The sequence below is a fragment of the Vespa mandarinia genome, chromosome 4 (assembly GCF_050613455.1).
Source record: "Vespa mandarinia isolate Hongniang chromosome 4, ASM5061345v1, whole genome shotgun sequence".
In the NCBI taxonomy this organism is placed as follows: Eukaryota; Metazoa; Arthropoda; class Insecta; order Hymenoptera; family Vespidae; genus Vespa; species Vespa mandarinia.
In genome coordinates, this window is record NC_140813.1 from 7680503 (window position 1) to 7703376 (window position 22874).

Consider the following 22874-nt stretch of genomic DNA (forward strand, 5'->3'; position numbering starts at 1 on the left):
CGCGAGACGCTTACAGCGCTTCTACAGGGAGAAATTGAAACTACCAATTAACAAATTGATGATCAGTCGATAATAAACTAAAAATAAATAAAAATTTTAACAAGTATTTTAATTTGAAAATACGAAACATATAAAATATTTTCAAGATTTCTTAACATTTACATTAATATTAAGATACTTTAAAAACAAAGGAAAAACCATCGTGAGATTAATTATATTAACATATCCGACAAATATTTACACAACAACGTTATAATTATTTAAATCTGTAGAAATTTAATATTAATCTGAAGCTTTATGTTACCATCTTTTGCATTGTCTGAAGTAATCTTTTATGAAATAATTGTGGTGCTTGGAGTGCAAATAGAAAATCCAAATGAGTAAATTTTTTAAATGGTATCTTATAATTATCCACCAGATATTTTAATTCCTTCGATAATCGAAAAACATCCTAAAAAGAAAACAGAATAGACAATAAAGAAGCACTTTTTTTTATCATATCTAAATACAAATTACTTACCGTGACATCCGACAAAAAATCATTTTCGGCGTAATATAATATTATAGGTACCGAAATTTTAGATGTGTCATAATTAGGTGGTTCTGTGCTATTATAGATTTTTAGATTTTGCTCCGGTCCGTAATCATATTGCCGAAACTTTCCAGAAAATATCTCTTGATTATAATGATTTATTACCTTGTATGACGTACCAGCAGGAGTATGACCAAAAATTATAGGTAATAATGTCTAAAACGATGTAAAAGTTTAGTGTTTCTTTCTACATTTGTTTAACGAAATAAATATTGTTACAACTTACATCGTTAAATTGAGATTTATCAAATCCACTAATTATGTTTAATCCTAGTGTGCACATTTTATGTGCCATGATACCACTATCGCAAAAATATCTTAATAAAAACATTACTACATTGTTTAGTGGAAATACTTCACCTTTACTGAAGTTATGTAACATTAACTGTAAAAACATTTAATTTTTGTAAAATGTACATGATGTATATATATACACCAATATATTTCGAATAGATGAAAGTTAATATTATGTACCGACAACTTAGCTGTAATAGGAGTTATAACATTTATAGGACTATTTAAATGACTCATGTAAGCAACTGGAGCAAGACTAAACATTAACTGAACTTTACTAGCAATATTTGGTCTTAAGGAGGACATTATGTAGAATCCTGTTGATCCCATGGAATGACCAATATAAGTTATATTATTTTTTGTTAAATTTGTAATATATGATATCATTGCTGGTATATCATATATACCATGTTCATGAAAACTGAAATAAAAAAATTATGTAAAATATATTTTATAAATCTAAAATTTAAAAATAAAAATATTATTTTTATTAAATATATAAAAATCGATAAAAGGCGCGGTAATATCTTTCGATAGATGCGTGCATAAAAAAAAAAAAAACAAAATGAAATAAGAGCAGGCGATTTGCGAGCAATAATAGTCAGTTGCAAATAATATTCCAAAAGAATAGAATTTGTAAATATCACTTTTCTTTTTTTATTATTTTTTTTTTTTTTTTTTTTTTTTTTTTAATAAAATCTTAGAGATATATGAACGTATAAATATAGAAATACATACATACCTAAATTCCCAAAATTTAGAATCTGATGTTGACAAATACTTGTGCGCTTTTGAATAAATGTTACCACGATAATTACCAAGCCACACGTCATACCCATAATCAGCTAATAGAAAAGCTAAAACAAAATGGATATTTTTTAAATAAATGAAAACAATTTTTCGATAAACTATAACAACTTCTTGCGTGTATGCACCGTTTATATTGGAGAAAATTAAAATAATAGACACCTATTTATGACCTATTATATTATATATTTTAATTACACAATAGACTTCATATCGAAACTAATTAGGCAATTCGTTTAACATTACAAGCAAGACATCTTCATATTCATCAAGTGTTCAAGAAAGTGTTTTATAAAATTTCAGTAAAATTTTAAGACATTTCGTTAATCTTAAACTTTAAATTATTTATAATAAAATGAGAACAATCTCTTAAATCAAACATTAATCTGGAAAATATCATGATTCATGCAGAACTTCACAAACAGAATTTAGAAATTTCACTTATATCAAAACATTTTCACGAGGATTATGGAACCAGTATAGAAAAAATATTAATGTAATAGATTATCGCAATTTATAGCTTATTTGTCGCAATTATATACGTATAATACTGAAAAATGAAAACATTAAATAAAAATTTAATAATATAAAAATGAAACACACAATATATATATATATATATATATATATATATATATAGAGAGAGAGAGAGAGAGAGAGAGAGAGAGAGAGAGAGAGAGAGAGAGATACCAAGAGAATTTTTTGGACCGGATAATACCCAATGAGCAGAACTACAAAATAGGCCATGTTGCAACAAAACGGGGGATGATTTAGATTTGCCCGGAATTCGATGAAGCGTCAAAAAATAACCGTCTTCCGTCGATATATAATGTGCCTCGGAAGGATAACCATATTTTTGTATTAGGGGTCCCTAAGAAAAAGAACAAAAATATGAAATAAAAATATACTAAATATTGCAGGGTTTAAAAAAAATAATTTTAAAACAGATAAAAAATAATATTTCTGTGAAATCAAAGAATTAATTCAGATAACTTGGAATTTAAATTTAATATAAGAAAATAATAGATATCTTTATAGTATAAAAGTCATGAATGTAAAAAAAAGAAATCTATAACTAAATAACAGACGATGTTATGTCTTTCTTTATGTAAATGATAAAATCAACTTTTATCTTCGCCAATTACTTAAGAAATATTTTAATTGTAAGAAAACTATAAAAAAAAATTATTATAAGAACTATTACAGGGAAAATGAAATTGATCGGAAAAAATAAAAACATTTACACTTACAGTGTCGAGATCAATGTCCGGATTATATTTTCCATTGGTTGCATAATTATCGTTAGATAAAATCTTCTTAAATATATTAAAATTTTGTAGTAAATTATTTTTCCTAGATGCAATTGAATAAACAAAAATGTGAATAATGAGAAAGTGTAAAAAAATTATTTTCATTTTAACCACGATATTTTCTATAGTGTTTCTTATTTTATTTTAACATATAAAAGTTTTATTAAAACGTCAAAAGATCTTTTGCTATCATACGACTAACATTACGCGTGACAAATGCTCAATTATAACATTTATAGCAGACTGAAACTTTTATAGATGCGTCCTCGTAATGCTTCACAAAAAAAAGAAAAACGTATTCTTTATAATTATCAAATCCTAATCACATAAATTATAAAATGTTAATATATATCACGGATTATTATAAAATGTCAGACACGTACTATGTAATATAATTTTGACAAGAAGAGAACAATGAACGCAGACGTGCCTATACTCCTGAATTTTACCACGGAAGATTTTGGTATCGTTTAAGAAACGTGCTTTGTCTTAAATTTTATTTACGTCAGCAGAACTTCTCTCTAATTAATAAATTTTACGCGAAACATTAAAGATGTCACATCTCAAGCGTTTATATAATTGTTTAAAATGTTAAAATATTACTATTTTTTATCAAGTTTATCTTTATATTAAAAAAAAATGGCAATATCTTATACATTGCTAGAATAAGAACTGCTATTTTTTATATCTATCTTGTAACTGAAAAGATCGATTATGAAATTATATTATTAATTAAATATTATTACACGTTGATTGATTTTATCTAATATTTCAAATGTACTTATCTTATCACAAAAATAGCATTTTATTATCGAATGGATGGAAAAAAATATCAAGATATTTCTAATTAACATTTATATGAAAATGAATACATATATCAAAAATAATATATGTATAGTTAAAACGATGCATGCATATTTAATTATTATTAATTAATTACTTACTTAATATTAATTAATCCCAATACAAAGACTGTATAAGTAAAAATTATAAAGAAATATTTTTATTGAGACATAATTTAATAATCCGAATATTATTTTTCTATGATAAGCTTTATTACATTCATAAAATATTTATATTTGGATAACAATTTTAACTTATGGACCTGCTTTAATTTTCCTCTTATAATAACAGAGATATATTTTTAATATTTTATCACTTAGAATTGAATCATTATCCTTATTATATTATATGGTAGAGAAAAAGAAAAGTGTTATGAAAATATTTAATTAAGTAACTAATATATTAAGATATTGGAGAAAACATAAAAACTTGTATACATCTGTCAATATCGGAAATGTTCCTTTTACTATCTTTATGTTCTATCTTTTAATGTATTTAATATTCTACTATAAACTAATTCCGGGGCATTTATAGCCCACATAAAGTCGATATGATTAAACTTTTCATATGGTATTTTGTACATATCAACGATGTTTTTTAATTCCATTGATATTTGAAGTAAATCCTAAAAATGTTAAAAAGTTATTGTAAAAACGGTACATTAATGAAAATCTATTGTAATTAAATATTACATACCTTAATATTAACAAACCAATCGTTTTCAGAGTAATAAAGTGCTATAGGTACTGAAATTTTAGATATATTATAATCAGGTGGTTCAATACTATTATAAATTTTTAAATTTTCCGGTGTGCCGTAATCAAATTGTCGAAACTTTCCAGAATTCACTTCTTGCAAATAATGTACAAATGTTTTAATTGAAGATCCAGCTGGCGCATGACCCAAAATTACAGGTAATAACGTCTAAAAATGAGCAAAATATTTGTATTAACAAAATATTCTTCTATTTATTTAATAATACTATAATAATATACTAACAGCGTTCATTTGAGGTTCATCAAATCCAGCAAGTAAAAATATTATGTTACGACATATTGCAGTTTCTATAGAAGTCATATCGCAACCATATTTAGCAAGAAATTTTATTAAATTATTATGTGGAAGAAATTCATTTTGACCTAAAAAACGTGCGAGAAACTGCAAAGAAAACAAAAAAATTTTTTATTCTCATAATATATATATCTCAATAAATTATGAATATAAATAATTAGTAAACATTACCTGTAAATCACGAGAAAAAGGGGCCAAAAATCGTATAGGACTTTTCATATGAGTCACGTAAATAACTGGGGCAAGACTAAACATCATTTGAACTTTATTAGCAATGTCTTGTCTCATAATTGACATTACATAAAATGTTGTTGTTCCCATAGAATGACCAATGTATGTCAAATTACTTTGTTTCAGATTTGTAATATATGAAATCATCGCTGGTAGGTCATATATACCCATTTCATGCCAACTAACGTACAAAAATATTCTATGAAATATTTACGTAAAATTAAAATTTTTTAACAGAAAAATATTATTTCAAAAGAATACCTAAAATTCCAAAATTTCGGATCTGCCGTTGACAAACTTTTATGTGCTTTTGAATACGTATTACCGCGAAAATTACCAAGCCATACATCATATCCTTCATCAGCTAATAAATAGGCTATACAATAAAGCAAAAATTACTTACGTAAATAATTATTCAACAAAATTTAACAGAAATTGTGATTCTATCTTAAAGGTACAATCTTCAAAAGTTTATAATAATTTTAAAGAAAAATAAAATTATATATACCAAGACCCTTTTTTGGACCAGAAATCACCCAATCAGCAGAACTCGCTAATAAGCCGTGTTGAACTAATATGGGATGTGATCCGGATTTTCCTGGAATTCGATGAAGTGTCAAAAAATAACCATCATCAGTTATTACAACATGTATTTCAGAAGGATAACCATATTTCTTTATCAATTTGTCCTGAAATAATCAGTAAAGAATTTAGATTAGAAACATAATCAATATTATAATGATTATTTATAATTTCAAAGCTTCTAAGGAATAATGTCTTTTTATAAAAAAAAAAATTGGGTAATTTATTAAATAGCCTATAATTAAGATTTAGTACGATACAAACAAACTCGAGCTATTATAACGATTTATTATTGCAAATGTATGATTCAAAATGTATTCTTTTTTTATTTACTAAATAAGATGATAAAATTCACTTTTACATCTAGATTATTAACTTATAAATCATTTATCGTTTACTCACTTATTATAAGTAAGAATTAAATTTACTAATAATAAAATAATTAAATAAAAAACTATTAAGAAGAATAGCAATCAAAAAATATAGAGATCACGCGTATTCCTTAAATTTTATTAATTTAGATAAACTTACTGTACTAAGATCGATATCCGGATTAGATTTTCTATTAAACTCAGTAGAATTATCGAGCGTATATTTCATTTGTTCATCATTTATAGAAATATTATCCAAGCATGCAACCATCTTGACAAGAATGCAGATGGTGAAGAAAAATACGAAAATTATCCTCATCTTAATAGCGATATGTTGCTTAGTTTTCTTTACTATAACTATACTCTTTATATAAATCAGTTAAAATCAAGGTCAGTAAACGTCAACAAATCTTCTGCCTTTGCCCGTTCAAAGATGTTACAACTAAGACGGCAAATATATTACTGTCGTATTAATCTCAATCAAGAGCGTTTATAGATATGAAGTCATATTTACTCAAAAGAAGCAAAGGAAAATAAACTTATTGAAACAAGAAAGAATTTACTGATTCTTCATTATTTAATCATTATCAAAATTTTCATATATTATTCATAATATTATTTTAAATTAATAATATTATCATTTTCGTTAAAATAAATTTGTCATTTTCGGTACAATAAATATCATTTTTAAATTGTCATTGTCGTTTTTAAAATAAAAGATATTTACTAAATTGATTGATATTTTTGTAAAGTATAATTTCAAGTATAAATTTAAATCTATTTATTTTATAATTATAATTAATAATCTTTATTTTATATGGATATAAGGTACTTATAAAATTTATTTTTCATCGTGCGATTGTTACTACGTCAGCAAATTAGGAAATTTTATTATTAATAAAGTGAAAACTATCATACGATATAATGACGTTTTTTTTTCTCATATATATTGTAATATGTTTATACCAACTTTAGACATTTCAGATTCACAATATCGTATAAATTTGATTTAAAATCGATTATAATGTAAGGTTGAAGATTAATATTACAAAATATTCTCTTCTTTGAAAATAAACATTTGACGGACCAAAAGCCATATACTAAATGCAGAGAAGATTTAGATTGTAATCCGCATTGAGATACTATCCTACTCTCGTATCAACTCTCGAAATCAAATACATTTCTATAACTATTTTACTATTAAACTATAAAACATTGAAAGAAATGATGGCAACATTTTCTAAGATCTAATTTTGAAAAGATTCACGTCGGAAAAATTTGACAGATTATTATCACTAATCGTGTTGTTTGAAATCAAATATGATTATCAAGATGAAAGAATTATTTGTAAATCATACTGTTAGATACTAATCAATAAAATAAACATTTATAATCCGTAACAGGTGTTACATTTCAATATCTAATATCTTCAACTTCAACATGTTTATTATCACAATGTACTTATAGTATTATATTAAACGGTTTATCGTTATTATCTAAAGCATTTAATCGATTCCATGGTATCCATTTATACTTAAATTTTTCGCGATAATGCTATGAATTCTCAAAAATAAAGAAAAATTTGTATTATTTCGAATTCCCGAAATCTATAAAATCGAATATTTATGAATAAATGAAAGATATAGATAGAATCAGAGAAAGATAAATATATTTTATTCCACTTGAACGTTTGAAAAATAAAATAAAATGATTAGCTTAAAAGATCACTTAGATGATTAAACAATAAAAGAAATATTTTATTGAGCATGTCATTTTTGTTACAGCAATATCATGAAAACCTCTAATCGTTACATGAAAAATGAAATTTTAGACATGAATATTAACATATACGAACAAATAAAAAATAGAACTTTCCAATATTTGTATTCCGTATCTAATAAACAATAAGTAAAATCTCATTACTTTAATTGTAACGAAATGTTTACAATGCCTCTCTCGATAAAAAAAGAGAGATATCGATCGAACAATTAAAGATCGATCGGTATCTATTTTTCTATTCGATTGATCATACTTTTTTCTATAATATTCAATGAAAATAAAAAATTTTTAAGTATAAACATGTATACTGTCGATTAATAATATAGACTACTTATGCGTATTTAATTTTATTTTAGTTTTTATATTATTATATTAATTATGTATATTTTCTAATACTTATAATAATTCTCATGTAAGTTGATTATTACAATGTCATAAAAATTTTAATGAAAAAAAATAAAAGCATAAATCTTTGGTACATCTATTAATATGTTTCTTTTACTGTCTTTATACTTTAGTTACCTTTCATTGTACTTAGTATTTTATCATAAACTAACTCCGGCGCTTCTATAGCCCACAAAAAATCTAGATGATTAAACTTTATATAAGGTATTTTATATTGTTTGATAACATTTTTTAATTCTCTTGACAATCTAAGAACATCCTAAAAATGGAAAGAAAATAGATATAAATATAATATTTTTAATTATTCATTGTGTTATTAAATGTTACCTACTGTAACACTCGCACACCAATCGTTATTGGCATAATATAATACTATAGGCACTGAAATTTTAGATGTATCATAATCAGGTGGTTCTACGCTATTATAAATTTTTAAATTTTGTTCTGGTCCATAATCAAATTGCTGAAACTTCCCAGATTGTATTTCTTGTGCATAATGTACCATTGTTTTAGTTGAAGCACCAGCTGGCAAATGTCCAAAAATTACAGGTATTAATGTCTAAAATACAATGAAAGATAAATAAATGTGTTTCAGTTTGTTTAACACACTAAATATTTCTGTAACATACATAATTAAACTGAGATTTATCAAATCCAAAAAGGGCAAATAATATATTGCTACATATTTTATGTTCCAAGATATTAATATCACAACCATATTTGGCAAAATACTCTATTAACTCATTATGTGGAAGAAATTCATTGTTACCTAAAATATCTATAATCAGCTACAATTAAGAAAAAGAATACTTTAGTTTATAAAATGTCAAAAAATTTTAGTACGTTTTCAAGTTTAAGAGAATAGTAAATTACTTTTAAATCATGTGCAAAAGGAGCTAGCAAACGCAGAGGACTTTTCATATGTTTCATATAAGCAACTGGGGCAAGACTAAACATCATTTGAACCTTGCTAGCAATATCTGGTATCAGGGCGGACATAATATAAAATGCTGTTGTTCCCATAGAATGACCAATATATGTCAAATTGCTTTGTTTCAGATTTGTAATATATGATATCATCGCTGGTAGATCATATATACCCATTTCATGCCAACTAATGCAAAAATATTATATGAAATATTTCATATAAAACTAGGATTTAAAAATAGAAAAAATATTGTTTCTAAAGAATACACATATATTATACTATTTAAAAAAATATAAAGATATATAAAATTATATATTATACCTAAAATCCCAAAATCTGAAATCTTTTATTGATAAACTTTTATGTGCTTTTGAATAAGTATTACCACGAAAATTACCAAGCCATACATCATATCCATGATCGGCTAATATAAAAGCTATAAAATAAAATATTTGATATAAATAAAAATATCTTATGAAAAATTGTTACTTTATTTTATACGAATAAAAATAATCTTTAAATAAAATTGAAAATATACCAAGACTCTTTTTTGGACCAGTAAGTACCCAATCAGTAGAACTCCCTAATAAACCGTGTTGCACTAATACTGGATGTGATTTGAATTTTCCCGGAATTCGATGAAGCGTTAAAAGATAACCATCCTTCGTAGATATAACATGTGCCTCGGAAGGATAACCTTCTTTTCGTATAATTTGCGGCTGAAAAATATCAATATAAAAGATTACAATCAAGACATATAATATGTTATAGCAATTAATTGTACAATGAAATAAATATAAATACATAATAGAATTTGAATCTAGTATAATACAAGGAACATTTACTTATTTAAAATAAGAGATTATCTTTTAAAAAAATCACTACATGAATAAAAAAAACGTTGAAATATGATTCATATTATATTTTTATCTGAATGATAAAATCTCGTCTTTATTCTGTACTAATAAATCATTTACTAATAAATCATTTACTAATAAATCATTAACAAAAAAGTATTTACGAAAAGAGAGAAAAAGAAAACGCATTCAAATATAGTCAATGACGTCAATTCATAATATCGTATGAATCGTACCAATCATAAACAAGTATGGATAGATTTATATAATATTTCTTTAATAATCAAATTTATACTTAACAAAAATAAAAAGTCGTTTCTACTTACAGTATTAAGATCGATATATGGATTGTATGTTTCATTATTAGAACCATGACGATACTTTGATATAAATTGTTCAATTGTTTGAATATTCGGAAAAAGCATCAGAAGTGTAACCTCAAAAATTGAAGTACAAATGATAAAAACATATAGCAAAATCATTGTCATCTTAACTAGAATGCGGTAATGTTCCTTAATTTTCTTGGTCAAATAAGTCACAGTAAATGCTTAAATAACACACTTGTTTTGATCAGAAATGTTTATAAATACGACATTATACATTGTTTTTATAAAGATATTATTCATTTACTGTACTTCTGCTATAATAAATTGTATTGTTCTAAATGTCTTCTTTCCTATTATTTACGTATATCTAATCGCATTCTATATATTCGCATTACAAAGCTTTTATGCGCAAGGTCAAAAAGTTAACTTCCATCTAATAACCTATATACAATTACTCTCATAAATATTCGGATATCGTAGTGATAACAAAATTATTATATATTTATTTCATATATTTATTTATATGCTTAACGAATTTATTTTGTTGTAATAAGTTGAATATTTTTAATATACTTCCAATACACATACGTACAAAAGCGTTACATCCTCCTCCATAGTCAACGGACTAAAATCTCATAGAAAACTTATGGGATTTAGTGAATCGCAACATTAAAATAACGCCGATGAAAACAAAAAAATATATGCAAACACATTCAATAGAAGAGTGGGGACGTATACCGCAAAATTATTTAGAAAAAATAATTTTTCATATACCTACGCGTGTAAGAAAAATAATTAAACAAAAGGAACAATTAGTAAAATATTGAAAAATTATTGAAAGTTTAGTTTACGTATTATCAAATAATTATAGACTGTTAAGTGATCGAACATATTTGAACTGTATTTAATTTTGATTAAAATTTAATATGTACGAAACAATAAAAAATAAAGTATATATTTTTGTACATATATGCATTGGAATAAATACTTTAACCTATTACAACAAAATGGATTCAGTAAACTTACAATAAATAACTACAATATATGAAACGATAATTTTGCAATCACTACGGTGTCCGAATATTTGTGAGAGTAACTGTAGACCTTATTGAAAATGTTACTACAAAATCTCTATAAAAATTTATTATTTTTATTGTTATAGTTATATTTATTAAAAAATAATTATAATTTAATAATATATTATATAATTATAATATACAATTTTTCTACGTGTTCCATTATTAATAACGAGACAATAAAAAAAAACACATCTAATGGTGTGAAAATCATATTTTTTATCTTCCTTCGTTCCTTCATTTAAAGTTTTGAATATGATATAATTAATAGTTTTTAACAATTAATAATTGTGATATAAAGTCTGATCAATTAAATTTTGCTTTATTTGAAAAAATGACTATGCATATATATAAAGAATAATAATAATTAGAACAACATATATAAATTCAAATCTATTTCTATATATCATATTCTTAGAACGTTGTAAAAAGTTAATTACTTTTGTTATGCTTTTATTTTTATAAAATTCTTTTAATAATTAAAATATTATCGTGCTATTTCTATTTCTTCTTTTTTTTATTATGTAAATATTAAATATAGTTGAGATGCAAGTATTTTTATAGTTATAAAAAAGCATTACATCAAATCAATTGTAAGAATAAAATAAAGAATATCAAAACAGCTGATTCTATTTGGTTCATATATAATAATAAAAGTATATATCTAAGAAATTATAGTAATTATTATCATTTAATGGTTACAAAAATAGTAATTAAATAGAAATCTCAAGGTTCTCTTAATTGGAAATACGTGTTTTATTATTATTTGTTAATTTAAACTCTATGATTTATTATTATTTATGCATTCATTAGACTTTTAAATTGGACTGTATGATATTAACTTATCTAGGAATAATAATAGTATTCAAATGATACAATTAATAGAACTACTTGAAAACATTCCTGAAAAAAAAACAGTGTTATATTGGTCCTTAACTAATGAAATCATGAAATTAGAGGCTAACATAATTTCGAAATTATAAGTTTTAAGTATAATTAATATGACGAAATATGTTTGTTATTAATTAATATATATATTAATATATAATATTTATATATGTATATATAAATGTACCTTTACTTAATTCAATTTTTTGAATTATTTTGTATTATATTGTAGAATTAAATATAAAAAATAAATGAAAATACGAATAGAAAATACAAATAGAAAAGATAATATGCTTTTGTTAAAAAAACTTGATGACATTAAAAGTGAAAATAAACGATTTATTAACGAATGTATACCTGAACCAAGTTTCTTAGGATTTTAGGATTTAGCAAAGCTAATGAGTTAATTGGTTTTCTAATGAAAACTTTATAACTAAATTTTCAATTAGATCTAATGAGATATAGATAAAAACTACTTTATAACTAGCATAAACTATACTTAGCAGATAAAAGGGAAAATAGAAATCGGATTTTGAAGTATGTATATTGTAAATGTATCTGAAAAATAAATATGTGAGTTCTTACAAATATTATTGACTTATTTATTTCAATATTTTACTTAAAAGAATACGTAATAATATAAATGCATATAAATATAAAAATAATACTTTAATTGAAATTTAGTTAATTTTTATTTTCCAAAAATGAAGTTCTCTATCACTACCTGCACAAATATATGGATATTTATAATGCCAAGACAAACCTCCTACAATTTTAACTTTCCCATGTAATATAACTTGTTTTAACTTGAAGTTACTAACTTTTAATAAATTATCAGGTCTGCCAATACTTGCTACAATGTGTTCATAAGTAGGAGAGAATTTTATTAACAAACCACCTTCTATATAAAGTGTCCCAGATTCTAATGGTCGACTAAAATCATAAATTTTTTTATTATATTATTTATGATTACATGATCAAGAGATAATAAATTATGTAATTGAACTCTTACCTTGGTCTAGATACATCCCATAAAAGTAATTCTCCAGCCGCTAAAGATACAACTTTTAATGGATTAGAACCCCAATCCGCAGAGGATAAAGGAAGTACTCCTGCATCAAGTGAAATAATTGCTTGTTGATTTCTAACATTGTACATATGGATCAATCCATTTTTTTCTGCAACTAACAACTTTCCAGATTCTTCACTATGCCAGCATACACTCATACCAGGTGATGTTAAATGAAATGTTGAAATACATTTTTGATCTTCTTTAACAGCCCAAAGCTTGCAAGTATGATCATCAGATGTTGATGCTAATAATTCACCCTCAGGTTCATAAGAAATTGAATTTATATAATCTATATGGCCTTCTAAAATCTTAAATAATATAATTTACTTTATAAAATCTGATTATATGATTTATTATTATTATTATTATGTTTTCTAAGAAAATTTACCTCATATATATTAACATCATTTAAATTACTATTATACATTCGTATTCTAAAATCTGTACCAGCAACACAAAATGTAAGAATTTTAGGAACAACACTTAAGGTTGTTTCTGGACTCCATGCAATAGCATTTGGTCTAGTGTCATGATGAAATGTTCTTATTAAATTATAAGCTATATCTTCCACAGTATCATCTTCATCCTACAAAATTTAATAAATGTATTAATATATACTTTATATAATAGATTTTATTAATATATCAAGAATTATAATTTTAGATAAGTTAGAAATACTCCCACAAAGTTACAATACAACATTTAATACATTAAAATTATTTACTTTACATCAAAATTTGATTTACCTGAAATTTGATTGTACCAATTATGACTTCTTCTTTCAAACCAATACAAATCAGTTGTTGGGACCATTCATAAGGAGAAAACTCTACACAATAGATTTGTCCTGATAAATTTAATTTAATTGTAGGAGGTGTACTCAATGTTTCATCCATTTCTTGTCATTAATTATAGAAAGGTATATATGCATCAAAATTAAGCGGCATAACCTTAAAAGCGTACACAAGAAAAATCCTCGTGGTTCTTAATTATGGGTTGTTTATGACATATTGGTTGGTAGAAATGTGTTCTAGTTTTTTCTTTTTCGAGATATAGTCATAAAAAAAGTATAATGTAGATTGATATAAAGTTAGCAAGTAATTCATATATTTGTCCAGAAATGTTTACATATATGATATATTACTATATTTTTTTTATATATTTAATAAATAATTTTTAGAAATTAAAATACTTTTTTTTACGTAGATACTTAAGCTCATTTATAAATATAATGAGTAGTAAAATACAATCTTAAACTATTATTATTATTATCAAATGATTTTCATAGACAATGTTACAAAATAAATAAATAGTGACTGTAACTTGATTGGCTAATAATTTAAACCACCTTGATCTAATGATCTTAAAAGATTTAATTAAAAGTATAAAAATAATTATTTATGTGACAGTATACTATATTTATCTTTTGCATTATTTATTTTAAACCTAGCAATATATTTATTTAAGTGTAACAAATTCCATAAATGTGATAATGGAATGAAATTACTAAGAGAGCTCAAATTTAATTAATATATTTAGGTTATGATATGTTGCATTTGTATGTAGAAAATGAATATATACAATTGTCATGAAAAAATAAAAATCCTAGATGACTCATATTGATGTTTATTTAGAATATATCTTGTCATTATATAAAAAATATGTAAATATTTCCAAAAATCGAATTTTGATACATATGTATACAAAAATGTTAAAAACATATTGTAATTTTTCTATACATCTATTGATTTTAATTTATAGATTTTAATTTTTAGAGTTTATATCTACTAATTTGTTTTTGGGACTAAGAGATTTAAATCAGCATTTGTCAATGATGATCCTAAGAACTTTTCTTCACCACCACGCACAGATAAATTTGTTGTAATAATATTAGTTTTTCTTTCATCCATCATTGCAGCTTGTAACCAGTTTGAACTGTTACATTTTGTGCAACTATGCAGAGGTAGTTTTTCAAGACTAACTGTTCTGTTACCACAATCTGAACATTTAAAGAATCTCTTAATAGCATTTATTACACGAATTGGATGTTTTTGTTTTTTACAAAAGTCTGAACTTGAAAATGCAGTGTATTTACATATTAAACATATTACAGCTTTGCACTCTATTTTAAAGGTTGATAACATCTTTTTTTCCATTTTTTCCTTCATTTCCAATTTATTGAAATATTTTTCTTTTTCTTCTTCATATGATTTTTCTATGAGATCTACATGCACAGATTTAGTTTCCATTAATTCCTTAAAATTATTTGGTAAAGAATTAGACTTTTTTGATTCTTGTGTTTCTTCTATGTGTTCATTAATTTCCCTTGTACGTTTGGTACCCCTTTTTTCGTTCTTTTCCAAACTTATTTTATTTGGATCTTTAGGCTTAATTATACCATTTTGTTGAACCCATTTAATAGCATTTCTTTTTGCAATATCAATTTGTCTCTTAGTAATAGGTTGAGAAAAATCAATTTTACCATTATTGCAACCTATACCTAAACGTGGCGTTGATAATAAAGATATTCCTGTATTTATCATTTTCTTTTCTTTATTTTCTGTAACAATAAGATTTTTATTTCCAGTACTTGTAGATTGTGAAGATGATGGTACTAATTCCATTTTTAATTGTTTATTACTATTCCAAACTTTTAATTTATTTATTCTTTCATGATCTTTTGCTATTTGATTATGTTGTAATTCTACAGAAATGATTCCTTTTTTTATTTCTTTGTTATTTTCAATAGATTTAGATCTATCATAATGTGTTTCAGAAAGAAGAGCTAAACGTTTTTGATCATGTGTACGTAATCTGTCACTTTCCTGTGCACGAATTGGAACAAATGGTTGCATACCATTACTATTAAAAATTCGTGATGTTTGTTGAGATTTACTTTTAGGAAGATCTGATGAAAATCCACGAACACTATTATTATTTGATCCTAAATCTGCTCGTTTAGAACATTTTTTATATTCTTGTTTGACATGATATATACAGAATTCACATCGGTTAATATTTACAATAGAAGTACATGGTTCTCCATTTTTCTTTGTTGATTTGCATTTTCCCATATCTTTTGATTTTCCAATGATCAACATTTTTTGAGGAGTATCAATAGACAATGTTGCCTGATCAATGTAATCCTTAGATTCTAGAATATTTGGATTTAGAATACCAATTACAGTACCAAGAGTAGTTTTCCAAAATGTTTTATAAGCAGCACTAAATAAAAAAATAGAAACTGTAGTCATGTTTTCAGATAAATCACTAATTTTCCATATACTATATGATGAGCCTTTTTGTGAAGTTTTAGTAGGTGATTTGTTAATTAATACTCCAGCTATTACCCAATCATTAGACAATGTACCTGATGCTATACATGTTTTAATTTTTGAGATTGTTATAGCTGATTTACCGTTCATTTGTTCTCTCATTTGTTTAGAAGATATAAGTGGATTAACAATTCTTATTCCAAAAAAAGGATCATTGTACACATTATTTTGCACGGGTGATAAATTTTTAACATTATTGTTCGATATAATACTTTTAACAGAAAGTGATCTACTATCTCTTTCATATGTTGCAGAAATATCTTTCTTTTTTACTTCATCTTTCTTTAATAAAAGTTTTACATTACGTCCATATTCAGAATACTTTTGTTTTTCAAAATAACGTTTGTCTTCATCATCTGAAGAATCAATATTGTCACCAAAAAGTTCGTCAATATTTTCACTATTATTTGCCTTCTGATTACTAGTGTTGCATTTACTATTATTTACTTTGTCAATACATGTACTATTAGATATAGAATCCAAAAAATTATAGTCCATTTCTTTAATAGTTTTCGTTTTTGTAGATTCATTTTCTTCTATATCACTGTTTGATAAAAGATCATTCAAAATATTAGCTCCATCAGAATCATTATCACTATCCATATTTGAAATCGACAAATTTTTAATAAAATATAAACATTAAGGTTATTCACCGCCTTTTGTCCTTAGCATATAAGACTTCAGCGACAAATATGGCCAAATATTAACTACAAGCGCACTAGAGAAACATTGTTCCCACGTGTTCTCATTGCATATAAATTTATGTAGGTTATAATCCTCTAGCACGTAACATAGTATCAGAGTCAATTAAACGTTTGTTTGTTTTTGTTGATATTAAATGTATTTATCTATCTGAAGAACAAGATTTAACTCAATTGAAATATTAAATTGAAATTATTTTATATTTAACACATTTTACGAATTATGTGATGTTTAAATAACTAGATTATTGTTTAAATATTAGATTATTGTATTCTGTGTATATCATACATTGTTTAAACGATTGTAAAATTATCAAAAGTATTAATTTTTTAATTTAAAATGTTCGAAAAGAGAAAGTTTCAATGTTTATTATGAGAAGATATGATTTCTTGAAAATTCGCAAGAAAAACAATCACGCGAAATAACATGCGGAATATACTTAAGAGAGGACAGAGATCTTTGTGTAACAGCAAGTAAATTAGCTATATTATAACTTGTTCTTTTAAATATATTCTTTCTTTAATTATTAGAAATCATCATTATCATATATAATGTAGGATGTAAATAATTTATATAATATTTAAGTATATATATACATATACATATTTTTTTTTTACTTATAATTATTCTCATTATTATATTATATAAATATGTATCATTATTATATTATATAAGTATGATATATTATATATCATTTCTATTGTAATATTAATAATACAATATTAAAAGAACTAGTCCTACAGAAGAAACAACGAAAAAAATAGTGCTGTGAGTTTTACTTCATAGATAGTGTGGAAATAAACTAATGTTTTGATCTTTATAAAAATAATATATAATATATAAGTATATATTCACTAATTATTATTTTTGATCAAATAATTGACAGAATCTTGATTTTAGTTACAATTTTATATGCTTCATATTTGTTTATAGAATTCTACTATATCCAATCTATTTATTTATTATTAGCAATGTAAACTATTAGTACTTCAAAAATTGTTCATCAAAATTATTCAAATTTCATCAAGTATTATACCTGTAGTCCATTGTTGGCATAAACCATTATAAAATCAGGGATAATGAAGCTTTAATGTGTTAACGCTATATAAATAACCAATTGTAATTTCATGCAATCATTAACGCGGAAATATGACTACGAGTTAATGTGTCAAATAATATAATTTTCTTTATTTATAATTCTGCAAAATAACTTATATAAATATAGTTGACACTTTTTATATTATATATTAATATATATATATATATATATAAATGATAATAAAGAATGTCACTAGAAACGATCAAAGCTATAATAACAATAATAACGTAGTATATATAATAATATAATATTTACAGAACTTAATTTGATAAATTAATGTAACAAATAAATTTTTCCTCAGTAAAATTCATGTCTTACAAAAAATTTAACAGAAGGCCTCAACAATTTTAAATACATGTAAGTTTTATATAATATGTTAATCTATTCTGGTCTATAGTATAAAGCAATTTGTTTGCTTGCAAATATAATAAGTTTACTCTTGCTTAAAGCATGTATGATAATACACACACACACACACATACACACACGCACACACATCATGTATATGACATAAATTGGTATTATTTCTGTTTAAATCTTTCTGCATAAATAACATACATACATACATACATACATACATACATACATACATACATATATATATATATATATATATATATATATATATATATATATGCATATGTATATGACAAAACTATATACTGCTGTTTCATTTTCTACATGGCCTGGAGAATATATCATAATTTTCAATACATTTAAGAATTGTACTCTCATATTACAAGCGTCATCCTGCGTATATCCTCTTTAACATTGTATATTATTTAAGTGGAATAATGTAAGAAATAATACTTGAAATTAGATTCTATATATATGGAATTCTAAATAAGAATTGTGTATTTTATAAGGAAGGCAATCAACACAATCCACCCTCATAATCATCGGAATCTTCATTAGTATCCAAATTGTGTAGAGTTGTATTAGATATTTCATCTTCCACTTTATCTGGTATTTGTTCCATTGTATCACTAGATACAGAAACAGTAGTAGCAGCTGCAGCAGCAGTAGCACCAGCAGCAGCAGCAGCAGCAGCACCAGCAGCAGCAGCAGCAGCAACAGTAGCAGCAATATCATCTTTCTATTGAATGAATAAACATAAATATATTATTAATGTATATTTAAAAGAAAATTATAAATGTAAATATGCTCATCATATATACTTACAGAATTGACTTCAGCTTCAATTGTAGCTTGTCCAGTTAATTTGTTAGCATTAGGTGATACATATGATTCTGCTGCATTTGCTCTAATACCTACAGGTGGTACAGCATATACTTGTTGTGGTAGAGGTAAACCTCGAGCAAGTTTTGCATATTCAACATCCATGTGTTTAATAAAAGGACTGTTTAGAGCAGATCTAGCTGCATCTGCATCTTCATTATCATATGCTTGTAAAAGCATTTCCAAAGTTTGAACCTATTTAATAAGTTAATAATGTTAGTTAAAATTAATTAAAGATAATTAGTAGAAAGCATTTTATATAAAACGATATTTATTTTTAAAAATACCTCAGGTGCATCACAATAATTGCCCCATTCTTTAAATGCCTTTTCTGCTGCAACTTGATCACCACGTGCTAATTGTACTAATACTAACGCTACTGCTAGACGGCCTACTGATGGTATATGATCTATTTGTTGATGCATTCCTATTTCTCTGCGAATGGCATCTGCAGCTTGATCATACATTTGAAGTTTTACTAAAAGCCTTCCTACCTTGCTCATATATTCTGCTGCTTGTCTTGGACTATCTTCACCCTTTAATCGAAAAAGATTTTTTTAGACAGTTCATATTAATATTATACAATAAGTAATTTATACCATCAAAATATCTGCTGCACGCTTAAACAATTCTAAAGCTTGTTCTGGCTGTGTGGATTCTACCATTTTTCCTGCCTTATCAAGTACTGTAGCACCTGATTCAGGTGAACCATGTTGTTGATATAAAGAACAAGAATTGTGTGCAAGTTTTGGTACTTCTGAAAGATTGCCCATTTCTTTGCAAATTACTAAAGTTTGTTCTATACTCCTGAAAATATATCTTGATGACTTCAAGCACAAGATAATATTAACACTTTTCTTTATAGTTAATAACAATTTAATACATATAATAATGAATACTTACTTTGCTGCATGAAACCATCTATAATATAATTCAGGATAATAAATATAATTAAATATATAATAATATTTATTAATTTTGCTACTACATATATAACACGACAATATTGATTTATGAAAGGATACGCTCTATTTTGTTTGTAACAATCAGAAGCTTTCATCAAGCACTCTCTACATTGTTGATATGATTTGGCAATTCGGAAACAAGTAGCTAAAATGAGTTAAAATATATATATTATTAAGTCACATCATTTGCAAAAGTGATCAATTATTTTACCTGCATGTGTATATTCATCAGCAGCAAAATCGAAATCGGGCTTCCATTTTAATAAAGAAGTTTTTAAGCTGTAACAATTATAGCAAAACAAAAATTTTTTATTTCGTGTTGAAAATTAAGTTTTTCACATTATTTCTTTCGTTATTCAATAATAATACCTTTTCTCGGCTTGCCGTATGTGAGCATTGCCTTCTTCGATCTTTGACATTTTTCTCCAAATGATGTCAGTTGATAATTAATCTTCACTTCGACAATTCCTTTTGTTAAGGAATAAAACAGTGTTCGATTCCGATATTACTTGTGACAGGTACTTCTTGTCAAGGTACTGTGCACTTTTTTAATTCCTTAAAATTGATATTTTTTAGTTAGAACAAATGTAAAACAAGATTTTTTCGTACTCAATATATTTGTTAACGCAAGATGGCGTTGTCTGACACAAATGTAATCGTTTTTATTGGTCCTATTTACAAACTCAGTAAATAAAAATATGATATATAAATAAAAGGTTTATTGCGATTCACTTAATTAATTATTATATTTATAATCATAAATTACAAAATATATTTCTTTTTGGTTTTGACAATAAATCAAAATAAGTGGATAACTGACATCTGGCGGCGGATTATAGAGTATCTATAATGCATTCATAATCCGTTCTATTTCATTTTCTTTAGTTTCGATATTATGATCGAACTTTTGTGATTGTTTACTACGATGGCCCTTAGCGGAAAACAGCGGGAAAACAGTAAGGCAGTGCATTGTAAAACCTTATTTTTCGTTGGAAGTAATACATTTCGGAAGAGGTACAAACGTGCATGTACACATATAATATTAAATATTGAAGGTAAATGCAACATTTAGACATTACTTTAAATTTATACTTTTCTATGTGTAATGATATATAACCTATACGAACTGTGTATTACTTTGTTTGATAATATATATAAGTAAATATATATTGATAAAATATTAAATAAACACTAAACACACTTTATATTTATATAATTAAAATAAATATTATATAATACTTATTTTATTACATTATTTTCATTTGTAAGAAATTATTTTTTTGATATATTCAACTTATTCGCTTTTTATTCTTTATTTTCTTTACTTAGGCTTTTACACAAAATAATTAAATGGCTGAACGATTAGAAGATTTAAACCTTCCAAATGCAGTTGTTACTAGAATTATAAAAGAAGCTTTACCAGATGGAGTTACTATAGGAAAAGATGCAAGAACTGCTATTGCAAAAGCTTCATCAATTTTTATTTTATATTTAACATCGTCAGCAAATATAATAGCCAAAAAAGCAAATCGTAAAACTATTAGTGGCACAGATGTTATACAGGCAATGGCAGACATAGATTTTGATCAATTTGTAGATCCTTTACAAGAATCCTTAGAAAATTTTAAAAGAACTCAAAAAGAAAAAAAAGATGCTACAACAAAGAAAAAACAGATCAAAAAAGATGAAGATGAAGTAGTTGAAGATGAAGATACTGGAAAGGAAATTACAACTTTATAACATAGTTGACAATAACTTTTTGTATTAATACTTCTAAATAATATAAAGTCAATTGCAAAAGTGCAGTTTTTTTATATTATTATATATTTATTATTATAACCATTATATATAATAATTATCAAATATAACAGTATGATGTTCACTTTTTCATAGATATATTTATTCTTTTATCTTGTGAAGAAGGGTAAAAGCATCACTTACATTTTATAATTACAATAATTTTTGTATATATTTTTTTATTATATCATTATAATGATATAATTCCGTATATTTTTTTTATCATACAATTTAATAGATTAATTTTGTACATAACCAACTTATATCTCAATATTATACGAAATGTTTACAGTTACTATAATGAT

General features: G+C 24.8%; 7 protein-coding genes across 9 annotated transcripts; 1 reads left to right on the forward strand and 6 right to left on the reverse strand.

Moving 5' to 3' along the window:
* Nucleotides 1–112: 112 nt before the first annotated feature.
* Nucleotides 113–3229, reverse strand: LOC118443147 (lipase 3-like). Its single transcript, XM_085656798.1, has 7 exons — nucleotides 2944–3229; nucleotides 2384–2564; nucleotides 1629–1743; nucleotides 1067–1307; nucleotides 819–977; nucleotides 521–748; nucleotides 113–451 (listed from the first exon to the last, which is right to left on the reverse strand). The coding sequence occupies exons 1-7, from the start codon at nucleotides 3106–3108 to the stop codon at nucleotides 296–298; spliced, it is 1245 nt and encodes a 414-aa protein (XP_085512924.1). The 5' UTR covers nucleotides 3109–3229; the 3' UTR covers nucleotides 113–295.
* Nucleotides 3230–4095: 866 nt separating this feature from the next.
* LOC118443157 (lipase 3-like) lies at nucleotides 4096–6575 on the reverse strand. Its single transcript, XM_035869683.2, has 7 exons — nucleotides 6262–6575; nucleotides 5657–5837; nucleotides 5410–5524; nucleotides 5089–5329; nucleotides 4846–5004; nucleotides 4543–4770; nucleotides 4096–4471 (listed from the first exon to the last, which is right to left on the reverse strand). Exons 1-7 carry the CDS (start codon nucleotides 6418–6420, stop codon nucleotides 4319–4321), a joined length of 1236 nt encoding a protein of 411 aa, XP_035725576.2. The 5' UTR covers nucleotides 6421–6575; the 3' UTR covers nucleotides 4096–4318.
* A 1389-nt stretch (nucleotides 6576–7964) lies between these two features.
* On the reverse strand, nucleotides 7965–10838 carry LOC118443156 (lipase 3-like). Its single transcript, XM_035869681.2, has 7 exons — nucleotides 10397–10838; nucleotides 9752–9932; nucleotides 9535–9649; nucleotides 9159–9399; nucleotides 8915–9073; nucleotides 8617–8844; nucleotides 7965–8544 (listed from the first exon to the last, which is right to left on the reverse strand). The coding sequence occupies exons 1-7, from the start codon at nucleotides 10556–10558 to the stop codon at nucleotides 8395–8397; spliced, it is 1236 nt and encodes a 411-aa protein (XP_035725574.1). The 5' UTR covers nucleotides 10559–10838; the 3' UTR covers nucleotides 7965–8394.
* Nucleotides 10839–12814: 1976 nt separating this feature from the next.
* On the reverse strand, nucleotides 12815–14431 carry Nup37 (nuclear pore complex protein Nup37). Of its 2 annotated transcripts, XM_035869686.2 has the most exons (5): nucleotides 14179–14431; nucleotides 13821–14018; nucleotides 13373–13740; nucleotides 13182–13293; nucleotides 12815–12918 (listed from the first exon to the last, which is right to left on the reverse strand). In XM_035869686.2, the coding sequence occupies exons 1-5, from the start codon at nucleotides 14326–14328 to the stop codon at nucleotides 12844–12846; spliced, it is 903 nt and encodes a 300-aa protein (XP_035725579.1). In that variant the 5' UTR covers nucleotides 14329–14431; the 3' UTR covers nucleotides 12815–12843. The 2 variants fall into 2 exon arrangements, with proteins under 2 accessions (XP_035725579.1, XP_035725577.1); XM_035869684.2 differs by lacking the exon at nucleotides 12815–12918 and having other exon boundaries at nucleotides 12987–13293.
* Nucleotides 14432–15051: 620 nt separating this feature from the next.
* Nucleotides 15052–17712, reverse strand: Mcm10 (minichromosome maintenance 10 homolog). 2 transcript variants are annotated; one of them, XM_035869674.2, is made up of 2 exons: nucleotides 17421–17712; nucleotides 15052–17311 (listed from the first exon to the last, which is right to left on the reverse strand). In XM_035869674.2, exon 2 carries the CDS (start codon nucleotides 17263–17265, stop codon nucleotides 15220–15222), a length of 2046 nt encoding a protein of 681 aa, XP_035725567.2. In that variant the 5' UTR covers nucleotides 17266–17311; nucleotides 17421–17712; the 3' UTR covers nucleotides 15052–15219. The 2 variants fall into 2 exon arrangements, with proteins under 2 accessions (XP_035725567.2, XP_035725568.2); XM_035869675.2 differs by having other exon boundaries at nucleotides 15052–17708.
* A 1050-nt stretch (nucleotides 17713–18762) lies between these two features.
* LOC118443024 (gamma-soluble NSF attachment protein-like) lies at nucleotides 18763–21396 on the reverse strand. The gene is made up of 8 exons (XM_035869426.2): nucleotides 21142–21396; nucleotides 20984–21051; nucleotides 20833–20917; nucleotides 20711–20728; nucleotides 20407–20614; nucleotides 20095–20343; nucleotides 19751–20002; nucleotides 18763–19664 (listed from the first exon to the last, which is right to left on the reverse strand). Exons 1-8 carry the CDS (start codon nucleotides 21189–21191, stop codon nucleotides 19443–19445), a joined length of 1152 nt encoding a protein of 383 aa, XP_035725319.2. The 5' UTR covers nucleotides 21192–21396; the 3' UTR covers nucleotides 18763–19442.
* A 246-nt stretch (nucleotides 21397–21642) lies between these two features.
* Chrac-14 (DNA polymerase epsilon subunit 3 Chrac-14) lies at nucleotides 21643–22651 on the forward strand. Its single transcript, XM_035869191.2, has 2 exons — nucleotides 21643–21827; nucleotides 22102–22651. The coding sequence occupies exon 2, from the start codon at nucleotides 22123–22125 to the stop codon at nucleotides 22510–22512; it is 390 nt and encodes a 129-aa protein (XP_035725084.1). The 5' UTR covers nucleotides 21643–21827; nucleotides 22102–22122; the 3' UTR covers nucleotides 22513–22651.
* Nucleotides 22652–22874: the final 223 nt, after the last annotated feature.